Source organism: Protomyctophum bolini, assembly GCF_963924005.1.
Source record: "Protomyctophum bolini genome assembly, chromosome: 6".
Taxonomy (NCBI): Eukaryota; Metazoa; Chordata; class Actinopteri; order Myctophiformes; family Myctophidae; genus Protomyctophum; species Protomyctophum bolini.
In genome coordinates, this window is record NC_137867.1 from 40,799,797 (window position 1) to 40,816,962 (window position 17,166).

At 44.2% G+C, this 17,166-nt stretch overlaps 1 protein-coding gene across 1 annotated transcript in view; it reads left to right on the forward strand.

Moving 5' to 3' along the window:
* cacna1ba (calcium channel, voltage-dependent, N type, alpha 1B subunit, a) overlaps positions 1-17,166 on the forward strand; it is a gene marked incomplete at both ends in the record, with an annotated part of 151,419 nt that overhangs the window by 89,822 nt on the left and 44,431 nt on the right. The window contains 8 exons of the mRNA XM_080765801.1: positions 419-628; positions 1,291-1,467; positions 3,660-4,139; positions 4,399-4,577; positions 5,231-5,351; positions 7,241-7,370; positions 8,536-8,595; positions 10,368-10,474. Of these exons, the coding sequence (XP_080621927.1) occupies positions 419-628; positions 1,291-1,467; positions 3,660-4,139; positions 4,399-4,577; positions 5,231-5,351; positions 7,241-7,370; positions 8,536-8,595; positions 10,368-10,474 (1,464 nt within the window). The remainder of the gene's footprint in view (positions 1-418; positions 629-1,290; positions 1,468-3,659; positions 4,140-4,398; positions 4,578-5,230; positions 5,352-7,240; positions 7,371-8,535; positions 8,596-10,367; positions 10,475-17,166) is intronic.

A 17,166-nucleotide genomic window follows, 5' to 3' on the forward strand; every position in this document is an offset into this window, starting at 1 on the left:
CAAATTTCTCCTAAAACCACACCCCCGTTGATCCGAAAGAAGGAAACGCCCACATTCCTTTGAGAGTTCTTGGAGGCGTTAAAGCAAGCTCTTGTAATGAAATGGACTTGAACGTGTGTGTGTGTGTGTGTGTGTGTGTGTGTGTGTGTGTGTGTGTGTGTGTGTGTGTGTGTGTGTGTGTGTGTGGACAAAACAAGCTTTATTCAACGGCCCATAACTAAAGCGTCGCTGATCGCAGTCACAACATGTATATTTCGGGTCAATTAAAATCACAATCGCGCAGAACAGCCGGTTCACGACCTTTTGGCCTTCAAAAATAAGAGCATGCAGCACTGAATACAGTATCGCAGGAAGAATTAATGCATTATTAATACTTGGCAGTGTAATACTGATGTTTACCCCCCCCCCCCCCTCCCAGTAAGGAGCAGCAGAGGCAGATGAAGGCGGTGCAGATGTCGGTGTGGGAGCAGAGGGCCAATCAGCTGCGCAGACATAACCGCTCGAGCTGCGAGGCGCTGTACAGCGAGCTGGAGCCGGAGGAGAGGCTGCTCCTGTCGGCTGCGCTCAACCTCCGGCCCGACATGAAGACACACCTGGACCGCCCCCTGGTGGTGGAGCCGCGCGACGGGTAGGAGCCATGGAGTTATACCTAAATTAATTTCAATGGTAGTTTGCTCAGTAGAAGTTTGAAGCACCCGGAAGAACCCTCTAGTGCCATAGCCTCCATGAACGTGCCTGAATCGATCGATGAACGAGCGCTCCACGTTAAACCACAGCTGTGCGCTCTTTTGCCCGAAATGTGGAATGCGCCTGGACCGCTAGGCCAGTGGGCGCCCCTGGTTTCCCAGCCGCTCTAGGGGCCTGGTATAGGGCCAGGTGACCGCAGTACAAATAACTGCGGTTAACGACTCAACCACAATTGTCTGACAAAGCTTTCCCCTCAATAATAGAAAACAGAAAAGACACCAGTAAGTATAATAGTACTATGGCCGAACTAGCCTGGGCACCATTCCATTTCGGGTTCATGAACCGGCCGGGAGCGGATGATATCGCTACGTCATGTGCGTGGAAGGAACACGTTATTTCCGACCAGTTCCTTTCCCCTCCAACTGGCGCCCCGGCTGGCCAGGGGGAAGTAGTTTAGAGACCAGGACTACTGCATGTTTTTTGGGAGGGTACCTACCCTAGGAGGGATTGTGACAATTATTGTGACAATAATCGTGTCGATTACGTCAAGCGATTGCGATCGGAGACGCCATGTGTGTAATAATTGTATGACATGGTGGACAGGCTTCCGCAGCACGGAGGAGGCGGCGGCGGCCACCAGCACCACCATCACAACCATCACAACCACAAGCCCCGCCCACGGACGCCAGAGGATGGCGAGAACCCACCCACCACCGCTGGCTCGGACGACGCTCCGCCTCTGCAGCCTCGACGCCACCACCGCCACAGAGACAGAGACAGGTACACATTGGGGTTTTTTTTGGGGGGGGGGAGCTTTTCTGCCTTTATTGATAGTACATAGTGGAGATAGACAGGAATAGAGAGAGAGAGACTGGGAATGACATGCAGCAATGGTCGCCGGCATCGAGACTCGAACCCTGCGACGCGCTGTCAGGCATGTGCCTACAGTATGTGATATGTACAGGTATCCTTTAGTTCAGGGGTGCCCAGACCTTTACAGGTACACCTTGGAGAGGAGAATTACTCTCATCCTCGTAACACGCATAAGCATATACAGTACATACAACCACATTAGTAAATGTAGATGCCATTGGAACTATTTGGAACGTTTCAATCAAAATCATTCAGACCCATTTCATAGTCATGAACAGAAACCACTAATACCACTAATAGCCTTTTTGGTTTGTTTGTTTGTTTGGTTGGTTGGTTGGTTTTTCAAATTGCTTGTGTGCAAAAGCGGACACTTCACTTTTTAATTAGATAAACATAATTGTAATGATACAGCATTAAGAAAATCTGAATTATTTGGTGGACCCCTGGCCCTGGCTATGCATCTCCACTTTATTGATTACCTATAGTTGGTTACCTGGTATCCTATATGGTTTCCTTTATTGATTACCTATAGTTGGTTACCTGGTACCCTATATGGTTTCCTTAAATTCCTTTATTGATTATCTATAGTTGGTTACCTGGTACCCTATATCAGGGGCGTTATCTTCTTATAACGTCAGTGAGTGCTACCCCCCCCCCCCCCCCAGCCACGCCCCCATCCCCGGTGTACTTTTGGTACCGGTACTTTATTTACAGTTTGCTAATGAAGAGTATACTCTGAATATATTCTTTCAAATGAGGTTTGGCCTTATATCAAACATACATGCTCAGTTTAATTAATTAATACATTTGCAACTATTTGAATAAAGGTTGTACACATCAGTGAAATTAACCACTGGGAAAATGCCTAATTGCGAGAGTGCAAGCCACCACAGCTCATGAAACATATAGGCTGCATGGCTAACAGGGCTTAGTGCTTATACCCTACCATATCTCTCCTTTCTCTGGCTCTATGACTTATACGCCCATGAAAAATGGAAAATATAAATTTCATTGAGTGTATACCATTTGGAATTATACCAATCGGTTGAGATTTGGCTGATTATAGCCAAAGTTAGATATCAACTTTTTGCACTACGGGCCATTGGGACTGTGGCGGCGGTGTTTTACCTATACTTGTGAGGACCTCTGCTTGGATTCATGGTGAGTGCGCACCGAAAAGTAATTGGAATCTATTTTTCTTGCCACATTATAAACAAGTTTACTTTACCTCCTCACTGTCCTCAGTGTTTGGGACGGGACATGTAGGCCTGTATCATGTGCTGTCTGCGTGCATATAAGCGCTGCGCTCCAGTGAAATTGTGCGACTTGAGAAAAATGTGTTAATTTGTGTTGGATAAGGGCTTATTGGTGGGTTTTCCGTAGATATTAAGGACTAGTTAGGGTGTGTTAGGGCGCCGAATTGTAGCATGGACTGGACGAATCTCTTCTTGGCTTGAGGTGGCTTCATCATAGTAGTCAAATGGAAGTAAAGCCTGGCCCTGTACTGTACTGTATGCAACATTTATATTCTCTACCTGGCAGCAGAACAAAAGCCACCTTATTAGCATTTGAATGAATACCTGTTCGCCCAACACCTCTTGGCTCAAGCGCCCCCCACCCCCCTAAAGGTGTGTGACTAGGTGACTAGGGGGAGGCGATGTTCAGTCTTCATTTCAGTGGGTGCATATTGGCTTATTATTTTGCCAGTGGGTGCTAAAGCTACCACGCACCCCCGGAGTTGACGCGCCTGCCCTATATGGTTTACAATGTGCAGACTGTTCTACAGTAACTACTCACATTATCTCTGTGGAAGGGAGTATTTATCTTTAAAACAAAATATTTACATTTTTATTTTAAACTATACTATATCTCGACAGCATTTTTAATGAGAACAAATAAAAGTTCCAATGACATTTTGCATGTTGTTTTAGACAGACACTAGGTTCAGTGTTTATCTGGTAGCCTAGTTTCTTAATGCACATTGCACTGTGATTATTTATTTGCTTGTTGTTGACTATATAGCCCATATTTACTCTCCTCATTCCGAGCCGCTGCATCTAAAATGCCTAAATAGTCAAATGAAACTGTAAAATTGACAGGGAAGAGATGAACGGGGAGACGACGAACAAGGACGGGAGGCACCACGTTCACCACAGCCGCTCCAAGGACCACCATGACGGAGGTAGTCGCGGGAGGGAGGGCAGCGGGAAGGGGGAGCGATCACGCAGCCGAGACGGAGGAGGCCGGAGGCACCACCACAACCAGAGCTCCGCCGACGAGGGGGGCGGTGGAGGAGGAGGAGGAGTGGGAGGGGAGAGAGAGCACCGGCATCACCACTCCCACAGGCAGAGCCGAGAGGGCAACAACGGGACGCTGAACGGCGGCGGCGGCAGGGCGGAGCGCAGGTCGCGGCACAAGGACGGGCGCTCGTCCACCCGGGACGGCGAGAGGTGCTCGCGGGGGGAGAAGGGCACCAACGGTGGGGAGAGGAGGAGGCACAGGACCCACGGAGGGTCCAGAGGCCAGTCCACAGTGGAGGGAGAGGACGTCAGTGAAAGAGAGAGAACCCACAGTAACAGGTACCAGTATGCACATGCATCACCTTTCCACCGGAACACGCCTCCCAAACCTTTTCATGTCAAGGACCCCCAAATCGACATTTATTTGTAGTATACAAAGCTTTTTTGTCGTTTGTCGTTTAAAACTCACTTTGGGTGTGTGTGATCTGTGGGAAGTATGTGTCTCTGATGTCTTGTCTTACATCACCAGCTATCATTACAAGAGTACCAGTTTGTTTTTCGACGGGTTATTAATGTTAAATAAAACTCTCCCATGTAGGGACGGATTTGGAGATTCTGAGGGGGACTCGCTGGCCCTCTCACCCCAACTGGGCCCCGGGGTCCCTCCTCAGTGGCCCTCCGACAGGCCTGAGGACTCTGACAACCAGAGGAACGTGAGGCGGACCGGACCCCCACTCACCATCACCTCCCCGCCCGGCGAGACCACCTTCATCCCGAGTCAGTAACTGAGCGAGACCGCTGGGAGAGACCGTTTGCATTTTGTGACACATTCTGCCATGTTGCTAAACGAAAGCCACACTTATACGTAGTTGTACAGCAGTGTGGCGCCTCAAAAGGTGACACAAAGTGTTGATCTCAGTGGTTTTCAAACCTTTTCGTATCAAGGTCCAGTATTTATTTGGCATTTAAGCCACGGACCACCATTTCTGATGAGATGCAGCCTCTCAGACCAAAGTTGTTTGTTGTCGTTGGATACAACTTTGTCCACAATTCCATGCTCTGTTGACCTTGGTATCATAGGAGAGATATTAAACAGGCCAACTTTGATCAAAATGACAATTCTTCCACGTTCTCTAATTGTATAGACTTAATTAAGTAATGCAGATGTTTAACCCATTTTGGGCGGGAACCCCTTTTTGTGTTAATATTAGCTATTGAAAAATAGCAGATCTACAAGCTCATAGCGCGCCACCGAGTGGCGCGCTACGAGCTTGTAGGTCTGCTATTTTTGAAAAATCGAAGAACGACTTACATAGAAACATAGCTTTTTCAGAAAACGAAAGCACGCCTGGTGCATAATACCACACGGCCTGGTGCATATAACACCACATGCCGTTAAATTTATGTGCATCCATCTTCTCCCCCTGCAGTGAACAGCATGGACTGTGAGACCATGCCCATCAATGAGAAGATCCTGGAGGATTTGAGCCAGTGTGGACCCAAACCAATCCTGCCTTACAGCTCCATGTTCGTCTTTGGACAGACCAATCTGTGAGTTGAACTGACCACATTACATCCATTTAACCTCTGTTTATAGACAGGACCACGTTAAGAGTTCTCAACGGGCCTGAAAAATGTATTAGCATACAAAAACATTTTTATTAGCATACATTTTAGGCCCGACCCGGACCTAAAATGTCCGGTCGGATAGGGTGTGACTGTGTGCGTGTGCATGTGCGTTTGTGTGTGCGTGTGCGTGTGCGTGTGCGTGTGCGTGCTGGGGTAAGAACGGTGGCACCGACATATGTGGCCGATTGAGATATGACAGTAAGTTGACAGGAGTCAGCAGTAGGTGACTTGATTGGTTGAATCTGGCTCAGGTCTTAATGGGGTCAATCAAGTGGAGCACTTTATTCAGACATATTCTGTTTTTTGTTTTTTTGTTTTTTTGCCTCGTGCGAATGACGTACTGTAACTTGTGCAAGGTGGAAAATGTTTCAAACCCATGGATTTTCACCATAGTGAACAGCCAGTGTGCTTCCCGGCGCGATTCGAGCAACGTGATTATTTATTTTGATCACGTCTGGTGGTGTGACTACACCTTCAGGCCATAACTGTCACAGTGACACACAAGCACTGTCTGATGGTGAAATGTCTTGGTTTAATAGCTGCTCACACAACCTACTGTAGTCTATGGGTTCAGTGTTTATAAGTGGTATAATTCTTCATTTTCTGGCTGCTGCAGCATAAATAATCTATATGACATTTAGACCGCAACAATAGCAGATATTGTCTGGGCGGTCCACTTCCCATTAGTATTGTTTATTAACTATGGTCTGAGTTTCCATAGAGGGCAAATCATCTCAAAACAACAAATGTCCATGATGCCCCACAGTTCTTCAAAGATGGCATTAATGAAAGGTTAAAGTCCTATGATTTGTCACATACTATACATTGCTGAATGCGAAATGTGTTCTCTGCATTCGACCCGTCTCTTGGAGAGGTGAGCCACAGCCGTGCCGCGCCCGGGAATCATTTGATTAGTTGGTGTGTGTGTGTGCGTGTGTGTGTGTGTGTGTGTGTGTGTGTGTGTGTGTGTGTGTGTGTGTGTGTGTGTGTGTGTGCTTGTGTGCGTGTGCTTGTGCGCGTCTAGTAGAGAAGCCATCCCTATATTAGGGGTGTGTTATTATCACGATATTTCAAATGTTTTTCCTACTTAACAGTACAACCACCTACAAGGTAACAAAAACTCCCATTTGCACAGTAGTAAGAGTACTGACATTTTTTGGCATCTTTGGTCTCGGGGGGAGGGGTGGGTGGGATTGTTTGTTTTTGTGTTTTTTGTTTCTTGTTTTCTTTAGTCATTCATGATGTTAACGTATCTTATTGTGATTTTTTGTCTTTAATAAAAAAACATTTGATAACAAAAAAAAAAAGGTAACAAAAACTAAAAGAAAAAGGAGTAACAGACCAATTAGACAAAAAATAAATTAAAAGTATAAAATAATATATAACTGCAAATCACTGTATCACGATATACCGGTATACGATATCTCTGAACAGGCATATCGTGGAAACATTGTATTGTCTCGACGATATTTATCACCATATCGCCCCCACCCCTACCATCTACTGTATATAATATATTTTACAGCTTTGACTCTTGGAGAGGGCTGTCTCGTTGCTGGTCGGCAAAAGCGTTCTTTTTTTTATGTTGGGCTGGGAATCTTATCAAACCATGCAAAGTGTGTACATCCATAATGTATGTTGTATAAATTCTTATGACTCCATGAATTGTATTTATGGTACATATCTTGAAATGTATGCCTTTCTGGGTATTTCTTTGACTGTCGGTCTCTCTGTCTTTCTCCCTCTCCTACTCCCCCCCCCCCCCCCCCTCCTCTCTCTCTCTCTCCCTCTCCCTATCTCTCTCGCCCCAGAGTGAGGAGGTTGTGTCACTACATCGTGAGCCTACGCTATTTTGAGATGTGTATTCTGGTAGTGATCGCAATGAGTAGCATTGCTTTGGCTGCGGAGGACCCTGTCCAGCCTGATGTCCCGTTCAACCAAGTGAGACACGCACGCACGCACGCACGCACGCACGCACGCACGCACGCACGCACACACGCACGCACGCACGCACACACGCACGCACGCACGCACACGCGCGGTGACTATACTGACATTTCCGCTTGACAGTTTTGTGTTTCAGTGTACTGGTTTGAACTTTATAGCCTCTTTTGTAAGTACTGAACATTATGCGGATCGAATACTTCTACAGTACATTGCCGTATATAATGGCTACTTCTGTTTGTACACACACACACACACACACACACACACACACACACACACACACACACACACACACAGACATACACATTTGAAATGCTTTATCTTAAAGCATCTGAATTAAATTATGTCACAATCAGATCAAATCGGTCAATTATTAAAAAAACAACAAGATACAATTTACTGGCCAAACAAACATCTACTAGTGCTTCAAACGAGAGAGAATTCCCCGCTTGGCCAAGAGAAGATGTTCTGCATGCTTATGAGCTACAGGCAGTACTACTTCTAGTGTAATTCTTATGAGCTTCAGACAATACTTCTAATGCAGTGGTTCTTCAACCATTTTCATATCGAGGCCCATTTTTGATTCTGCATTTGAGCCACGGACCACCATTTGATGACATTAAGCCTGTCCGACCCAAAAACTATTCTATTATCCATGCTGTATTGATGTTGGTACTGTATAGTGCTACCATTAGGTACCATTAGGATTCTCTAATTGTGTAGACTTCTTGTAAATTAAGTAATGCTGATTTTTGAATGTAGCTCTTGAAATTGTAAATGGACCCATACGGGTCCATTTACATTACATATATATTCCATACATATATATTTATATACTATACAGTAAGCCCACCTGAGCACAACAAACACACACATTATACCAATTAACACAAACATTATGCATAATTGTAAAGCGGAAATAAAAACAACAACAACAGGTGCTCGGAGTAACTTAATCCGAGTGAGAATCTTGGAACAGCTGTTGAAAAGCAATTCGTTTTGCTCTACACACACACATACAGTACACGCACATGCACGCACGCACACGCACACACACACACACACACACACACACACACACACACACACACACACACACACACACACACACACAGAGTGTACAAGTTCAACCTGAGATGATGTTTCTATCCCTGTGCAGGTGCTCAAGTATTTGGACTATGTCTTCACTGGCGTTTTCACTTTTGAAATGGTGATCAAGGTATGTACATGCATAATAATAGACTTATTATTATTATTATTATTATTTTATTATTACCAGTAAGACGTGCGAGAAGCACTGAAACAACAGGTCTGGGATGCCCATATAAGGACCTTCTTTTTAAAATGTTTTCGGGCCGGGTAGGGCGTAAAATGTGTGCTAATTAGTAAGGCCAGGCGGGGCCTTGGGCTGGCCCAGTTAGGGCCCCCCCCCCCTGACAGGTGAAAAGAAGCGGCTTGGACTCCTCATGCACATGGAAAGAAGCATCTGGTCAGTCCGTTGCTCTCCCCAGGTTGGCTGGTTGCCTGGGAGTGTAGCGCCCAGGATTACACTGTGACTAGACAATTGACACTGGGTGGAGAAAAAAAAGGGTTACAATAATCATGGGATAAAACTTTAAGAGCGACAGCGCTGCAGTGCAGACTCACGTACCGCGACGCACCATCGCGAGGTCCCTCCTCGTACTTTTACCTCTACTTTGAACTGTGACGATTATCATATATCTGACTGTCCCGTATGAAGACTGATCTCTTGGCCTCATTTCAGTTTGGTGGCAGCGTGCCGAGCAAGTCATTACTTCAGTTCCCAGAGTACTCCAGTATGAAGGATGGCCATAAGAGAGCCGCTGCCCTATGCGCTGTGACCATTATGGTCCGTGTTTCAACGCTGTTAACGCCAGGAACATTTTATTCTCATTCCTTATATGTGACCAGGTTTGACTGAGAGCCTGCCATCGCGCAAATTCCAGCTTTTCACCAGAGGTGAAAATGAGTTAATAGCACTGGCAGACTCTTCACATACTGGAGCATGTCTGAAAATGTAAATATGAAATAAATGCTTAAACATGTAGGAGTGCAGAGAAGTGAACCTTTCAAGCCTGTTTTCTCAACTCGCTGTTTTCTGCAAGACATTACTCTATAAGCCATATCTCCAAAACTGGTAGGTCAAACTGAACAACCAATATGTCAATTTGAAACTATGATTCCCTGCTTTTACATGACATGATTTTTTTTTAATTCAATAAAATCCAATGGCAGTCCCTCAGTCAAATTGACCAGTCATTGGCCAGACGACTGCAGTTTGTCCAGAATGCTGCTGCGCGCCTCTTCACAGGCACACAACAAAGCGTCAATATTATTTCCCCTGTAGGCCTGTACTGGCCTCACGCCATTGGCTCCCTGTCAAATTTAGGGCAGATTTTTTAATGTTGATAATTGCTTTTAAATCCCTCAATGGGATGGGCCCCATACCCGGCGGAACGTATTGATCCCCACAAACCGGCTAGAGCCTTGAGGTCAGCTCACCTTTCACCTTTTATTGACCCGGCGAACTGCCCAACTCAAAACCAGGGGCGACCGTGCTTTTGCTTTGTCCCTAGGCTTTGGAATGGCCTTCCCCTTCACATAAGATCCGTCCACTCCATCAAGGTTTTTAAGTCCTTGCTTAGGACCCATGTTTTCGACTTGGCTTTTAGCCGAGCTTAATTTTTATTAACTTCTATTTTTTACTAGTAGTGGCGGGGGGGGGGCGGGCCTTCTGTTCGGCACCGTGACTGTGGAGCCTTCCTATACATTTCAGAGCATCGCAGACCCTGGCCTGGACTCTTTTAAAGCAGGCCTAAAAACCTTTATTTCGGAAGGCCTTTTCGTGTTAAACTGTTGTGTAACCACTGTCAGCAATATCCTTTTGTTCTTGACATTAAGTATACCCTGCTTTTAACCTTCTATGATTGATGAATTCTGTGTTTGAACCATGGGTTGTGTTTGTTGTAGATGGTGGACCTGGGCCTGATCCTCCACCCTGGAGCGTACTTCAGGGACCTGTGGAACATCCTGGACTTCATAGTGGTCAGTGGGGCACTGGTGGCTTTTGCTTTTTCGTAAGTTTAACGTCTCTTTTTTCCATCTCTGTAATGAACAACGGCAGTGTGAATCACAATGTGTATTTCATGTTTTAATGGGAATTAAATTATATTTTCCGTAATTTCCCGCGTGGGGATTTCCTGCGTTGGAGACCCAGGCGCGTTCCGTTGGCCTACATCAGGGCACCCCCTGATGAAGGCCAACTGGGCGAAACGTTTTTCTATGTGTTTTATAGTCAACTAAACACTTTAGGAGAAGTTGTGCAGACTTTTATATTCTTTTGAACTGTCAGCACATACCACAACAAACTGGATTATTTGACATCAACCTTGTATCTCCATATTTCTTTTTTTATTTATCTTTCATTTATTTAGGAAATTAATACTCCTACTGTTGTATAAGAGCTTCATGCTAAGTGTGTGGGATCACGGCAATCCATCTTTAACACAATGAAAAGTATTAACAAGAGCTTGTGACAAAATAATAATAACTAGGTTGGACCCAACGGAACACAGGTTGTTTTTTTTCCCCAACGGTTCTGACTACATATACAAGGTTTCCGGCCGACAGCGATGAACTGTGCTTTAGTTTTGTCCTGTTGTGTTGTGTATGTGATGCTGACACCTCTGACCTCCTCTGTTTAATGCCATGGATCGTTTGAAGGAGCTTCATGGGGTAATGGCCTTCTCTCACCTCTCTCTCATCCTACCCGTCTGTCCATGTGTGTGTGTGCGTGTACGTGTGCGCGTGCAAGTACGTGTGTGCGTGCATGCGTACGTGTGTGTGTGTGTGAGAGAGACAGAGAGAGAGTTAACATGGCCTACGCTGCAATAAAAAAAGAGTCCATCTCAACAAGTAATTTCATCACGTACTGGTGTTTAGACCAATGGTTCTTCTTAAACTTTTCCACGTCAAGGACCCCCACATTAACATGTATTTGGCTGCGGACTCCCCATCTGAACATAATTTTGTGCCAGGAACCCCCATACAAGCTACAGTAGTCGCTTTCTCAACACGTTGCGATGCGACACGTTAATGTTAAAAAAACTCAAGAAATGTGGGGGTCCTTGTCATGGAAAAGTTTGGGAATCAGAACTGATCTTGGAAATGTCACTTTAATGTAATGTGTGAGAATCTGAATTCGGCCTAAAATCACTTAGAATCAATTTTACACTTTTTTTCTTTATTTTTTGGTTCATCCATTTATTTATCAAGAATTAATATGTGAGGAAATGGCTCATTAAGAAGGCTCTTTTAATGCAGTGCAGCTGCTCCATCCATCCATCCGTCCGTCCGTCCGCACGAAGACATGCCCTGTCTGGGACAGTACCGAGCACACTCCTCATCGCCTCCTTCCATCAGCCCATATCGTCCTCAATGCTCACACACTGCTTCACACTTATAGATGGGAGTATGGTGTACCTCCATCTGTCCATCACTCTGTATCTGTATCCTCCACCCCAACGGGGGGGTAACAAGACTACTCGCCCCGTTTCTGTTTTCCTCCCAGAATTTTCCCCAGTGAGGGGTGGGAGAGGCTGGACAGCAGACGGCTAGGCTTTGAATTTCTCTAACTATAAACTTTCATGACAGCAGAACAGCCTAAGTACAAATATAATTTATGAAAAGCTACTACAGTGAAGTCTGTTCACAGAAGTTGTTGTACGATATGTGGGGATTATCTGACGAGGTACCATTTCAGAGGGCAAAACCTTACATATACTAAATAATACTAAATTGTTTATAGGTTCAATATAAGTCAAATAATATAGCCTTTCCACAGCAGTATCTTTTTATATTTTTCCAAAAAGAATACGAACAGCCAATAGCATATTACAAAGTTATCCCCCTCACTGGGGAAAATTCCGGGAGGAAAATCGGGCAAGCACCGGGGCGAGTAGTCCAGTATTCAACGGGGGAACCATCTCCACCACTGCACCCCACCCGGCACCACCTCCACCATCACCACCACCACCACAGTATACTTCATAATGGATGTGCTGCGCTGCGCTAGGCTGGAATGATACCATCAATTTCACATTCTCCCATTATTAATTCAGTGGAAGGCTCACTAATGTAGCGGCGCGAGCCGTTAACCGGAGGGCATGAGTATATACGGTACTCATTGGTGTCTATAGATCTTTCTCCGCCGATGCCAAGCATGAACATACTGTATATAATACTGTATGGGCCGAGCGGTCCGTCCGTTAGCCACGTACGGTGTCTGCGGGTTTGTGGCTGTGACTGCTCTGTGACTGACCACCATATACTGTCATTTCATTCATGTGTATTGCTGTGCCACTCTCCATTGGCCTGTGACTGTTTGTGTTCACTTTCAGGAACTTTTCAGTTATAAATAATAGTATAGTTGTGGTGATGTACAAGCAGTGATTCTCAGCCTTGTGGGCCGGGGGCCCACTTGTAGGCCGTAAGGGATATTGTAAAGTGAGACCACAAAAAAAAAATATTTATGTAAAAACAAATCATGGTATTTCTTTCTTTAAAACCGGGGCTACGGATGCTGCCTTGTTAAGTGGGTGGGGCTACGGATGCTGCCATGTTAAGTGGGTGGGGCTACGGATGCTGCCATGTTAAGTGGGTGGGGCTACGGATGCTGCCATGTTAAGTGGGTGGGGCTACGGATGCTGCCATGTTAAGTGGGTGGGGCTACGGATGCTGCCATGTTAAGTGGGTGGGGCTACGGATGCTGCCATGTTAAGTGGGTACGGACACTTTGGAGACTTTCAAGTGACCCCCGATCCAGATCCAGGTTGAGAACCACTGATGCACCGCATGGCTGTAGATTTTTGTCCGTGTAAGAATCTGAAGCCATGCCGTGTCACTTTATTCTTTAGTCTGTACAGCAGTTATTTGCTTATTATACACCATAGAGTACAGAAGTCCTGACGTCACCCGCTCATTTCCTTGGTTCCCTGGAAGTAATTTCTCCACGGAAAATAACATTGGTGTTCCAAACAAATAAACAAACAAACTGGCTTGGCGATATTGCTCTGATCTTTACGATAAGATACAAGATACATTATGTCAATCAGTCATAATTTGATTCAGTCCGTTTCTAGCGAACGTTGAACTAATTCGGAGGCAGTAACATTAGCGTTTTCTCGCAGTCATTTGATTCTTCATATCCAATATGAGGGAAACCGCCGGGATAATTTGTTTATTTTTGGAACCCATTTCTTATTTGACGCAATTGGGGGGGGGGGAAAGTCTATGAGAATTCAGAATAGGGGAAAAAACGTGACCCAGGTATAGGATGTTTAAATTAAAAAACGTGACCCAGGTATAGGATGTTTAAATTACGTCAGACTTCAGTGCTCTATAATATTCCCTTCTTTTACTATTCGTGTTTAAACCCTGAACGTTTAAGCAGCATACTGTGTGCAATATATTTGAGAGCTGAGCCTGACGTTCCACAAGTAATGGCAGACAGCGGTATAGGCTAGCTCCAGGAATGACAGGCACATTCGTCATCCTACCACTCACTTCATTATCCGTTCATTATGGCCAAAGCTGGTCCCATCTATACTTTGGCCGTCAGTTTCCCCCAATCATCCGCCGCCAAATAACAAAATATCTTCTCCACATAAGTGCACATCTATTTTCATTCACAGAACAAAAAAAACCAAACAAAATAAATGTTGTGTTGAGTTTTGTCAATATTGATGCAAATGTGTTCTTCATTTGTCTGTGTCCGCCCGTGTATTTGCACTATAAGATACATTTATGTGGGTGGGAAGGGTCCATAACTGTGCTGTGCCTTGTGTTTTATCACTGTTTCCCCCCCTATTAGATCGCAACAAGGTTTGAACAGGTGGGGATCCCCTCAACCCCCCCCCCCTCTATGCCCCATCCAACCCACCACCATCCTCGCACCCCAACCCCTCTGCCCTTTGTCCCAATTCTCTCATTCTTCTTCTGCTTAGAATAGGTTCATGTGTTGTTTATGATGAAAGAAAAGCATTATTCACCGAATCAAAATGTCTTTTCAACACAAGAGGAACCTGTTCCAACGATAGTCCGATAGCTTTCAAGTGCGACTCCCTATCTGCAACGGAAACCTTAAAAAAAAACAGTATTCTCTTATTAGCCTCAAGAGGTATTCGTGGCGGGTTCTTTGAAAGCTATCAGAATATCTTGTGCGTTTTATTTTTATTTTTTAACCTCCCGTTTAACCGTTTAACAGAGCCGTACCTAGACAGTATCAGGCCCGATTATGCCGCATGCTAGACTAATGTGTATCGGAGCATGACACTTCCTGCATGCAGCTGTTCACAGCAAGGGGAGAGAGAGAGAGAGAGAGGAGACGACAGGAACCATACTATGATTGAGAGTACCACACACAACTTTTAGAGTAGGGTTGTGAGTATGGAATGATGTCAGGTGCACGTATGCCACTCGTCAAGGAAGTCAGAAAGCAGAAAGTTGTTGTTGTTGTGGTCAGAAAGAGGTTTACCGATGCTGCAGTATGTGGTTCTGTGGTTGTTTTCGGGTCAATCGAATCCTTATCTCGACGTTGACTACGGCATTTTGCCATGTTGTGTGGCGTCACTGGCCTGCTTAAAAGTTTGGCGCATGTGATCATGCAATGTATAGCTCATTTGCTTTGTTAGAGCAGGTATAGTACTGTACCATAGGGAGCTGTATTAAGCAATACGTGGATAATGTTGTTGTTATTTAGTTGCAAAACACGTATGGATAATGACATGCAGACGTTGTAGTGAAACATAATAATAATAATAACTGATTACTATTCATTGACAGCCTGTAGTTCTTTGACACTGTTGAAAGTAATGCAATTTCATAATGTTGCAGTGACCTTATAGCTTTAAGCGAGTCAGCCCAAAACTTTATTCTTCTATATTTATCCCAGGAAAGACGTAGATCGCAAGTAAGTCTTCTTCCTCTGTAACGCTCCCCGGCTTGTGAAATGGTTCTATTTTATTCTGTGCACTTCTGTCTGTCTGTTTCTGTCTATCATTTTTGATAGTTTTCTGAAATGCTGATTCAGCACAGGTACATTTAGGTGACGCTTTCATAGGGATTTGTTTTAAATTAAATTCTAAGTTTGATTAGTTCCTTCTTCTATCCTGGTTTAATGGGGAGCAACTGTCCAATCCATGAATCCGTGTTATTTCTCTGGTCTAAGATAATCCAGTCAGTACTGCAGTCAAGTTGCTGGTCAACACAGAATGTTTGTTTTACATTTTTGTAAGCCAATTTAGTTATAATCTAATGTATTATTGGCCTTAAATTGTACTGTAGTTTCAGTTCTGTGGTTTGCTTTTTTTAAAGCTCACACAAATTCACTGGACTGTTCAGGATGAAAGAACTTTTGTCAGTCTCCACCAAATCTCTTTGGTGGAGCTTGTATCAGCTATTTTTGGCTAACGTTACACCTAGAATATGGATGAAAATCTTCAGCTGTTTTTATTATTATTATTATTATTATTATTACAGTTGACAGTGCATTGTTTTTTATCGTGTGACAGTCATTCGACAAAGTATAAATTAGCGTGTAGGCTTGAACCGAAGCGTGTATGGAAACAGCTTTGGTTCCTTCTGAAAAGGAAATTACTCCGTTTCTTTTGTGCAGCTGATTGACAGGTTGTTGAATAGAGAAGTGTTAGTCCTGCATGCATAAAGCTGTGCAAACATGAGTTCTGGTTCTTGGATCGGAAAGACTTAAACAAAGGGAAGGAACTCTGCATTTCACACAGTGAGATTAAGGCTTTTTACAAAAGTTGTGGATTGTTCGTCTGGCTGAAGGAGCTTAAACCGGCTGTTGTAGCTGATGTTCAGAAACTTTTTTGCAGTTCTTTCCAGGCTAAGTATATAGTCTGAAGCTTGCAGACTGAAATGAGAACAGGTTCCTTACAAACACCCGCTGTAAATGTTTGCAAGGAGAAGCTATTCGGTGCACTGTAAGGAAAATGCTTTATCTATAGAATATAAGATCATGATTGCAACGCAAACAATGTTTCTTATAAGTAATTAGACATATATATATATATATATATATATATGTCCTGATGTGGTGAACCCCAGCCATCTAGTGTTTCAGTGTAGTATTTGCAAATATAATTTGACACTCTAAGAAAGGAATAGGTTGACCTTTAGGCTAATATGCTGATGAATTTACCATTGTGTGACTGTGTTCTGTATTAATTATGCTCGGGTGCTTTTGCATTCAAAGCTATGATAGCTTCTGTATAAATATCAGCATGCACTGTTTGCTAGCTAAATAATTCAACCGAACAGTGGACACAACTGTGATGTTACCGGCTTTTCATAAATTAACGAACCGCTAAGAAATGCGAGATTTCTTTTCTTTTCTTTGTGCTGCTTATTTTCCAAAAAGTCGATGTATTCAGTCAACATGGTCTCATACTGTATTAGCAGCACTCCCATTGATTCAAAGCTCTCTGTATGTACTTGAAGTATTACAACCTCACCACCTTTCCTTCATCCTAGTTCTCATTTGCACGGAGAACATGTGTTGAAATGTAGCTGCTGCAGTGGAAACAACTTGCTGTGCAATAACCACATAATTTGCATGCATTCACCACTTAAACCCATTTAGACCCGAGGACGATTCTACAAAAATAGCAGACCTACAAGCTCGTAGCGCGGCACTTGCGCTATGAGTTTGTAGATCTGCTATTTTTCTGCTAAATCGTATAACATAATG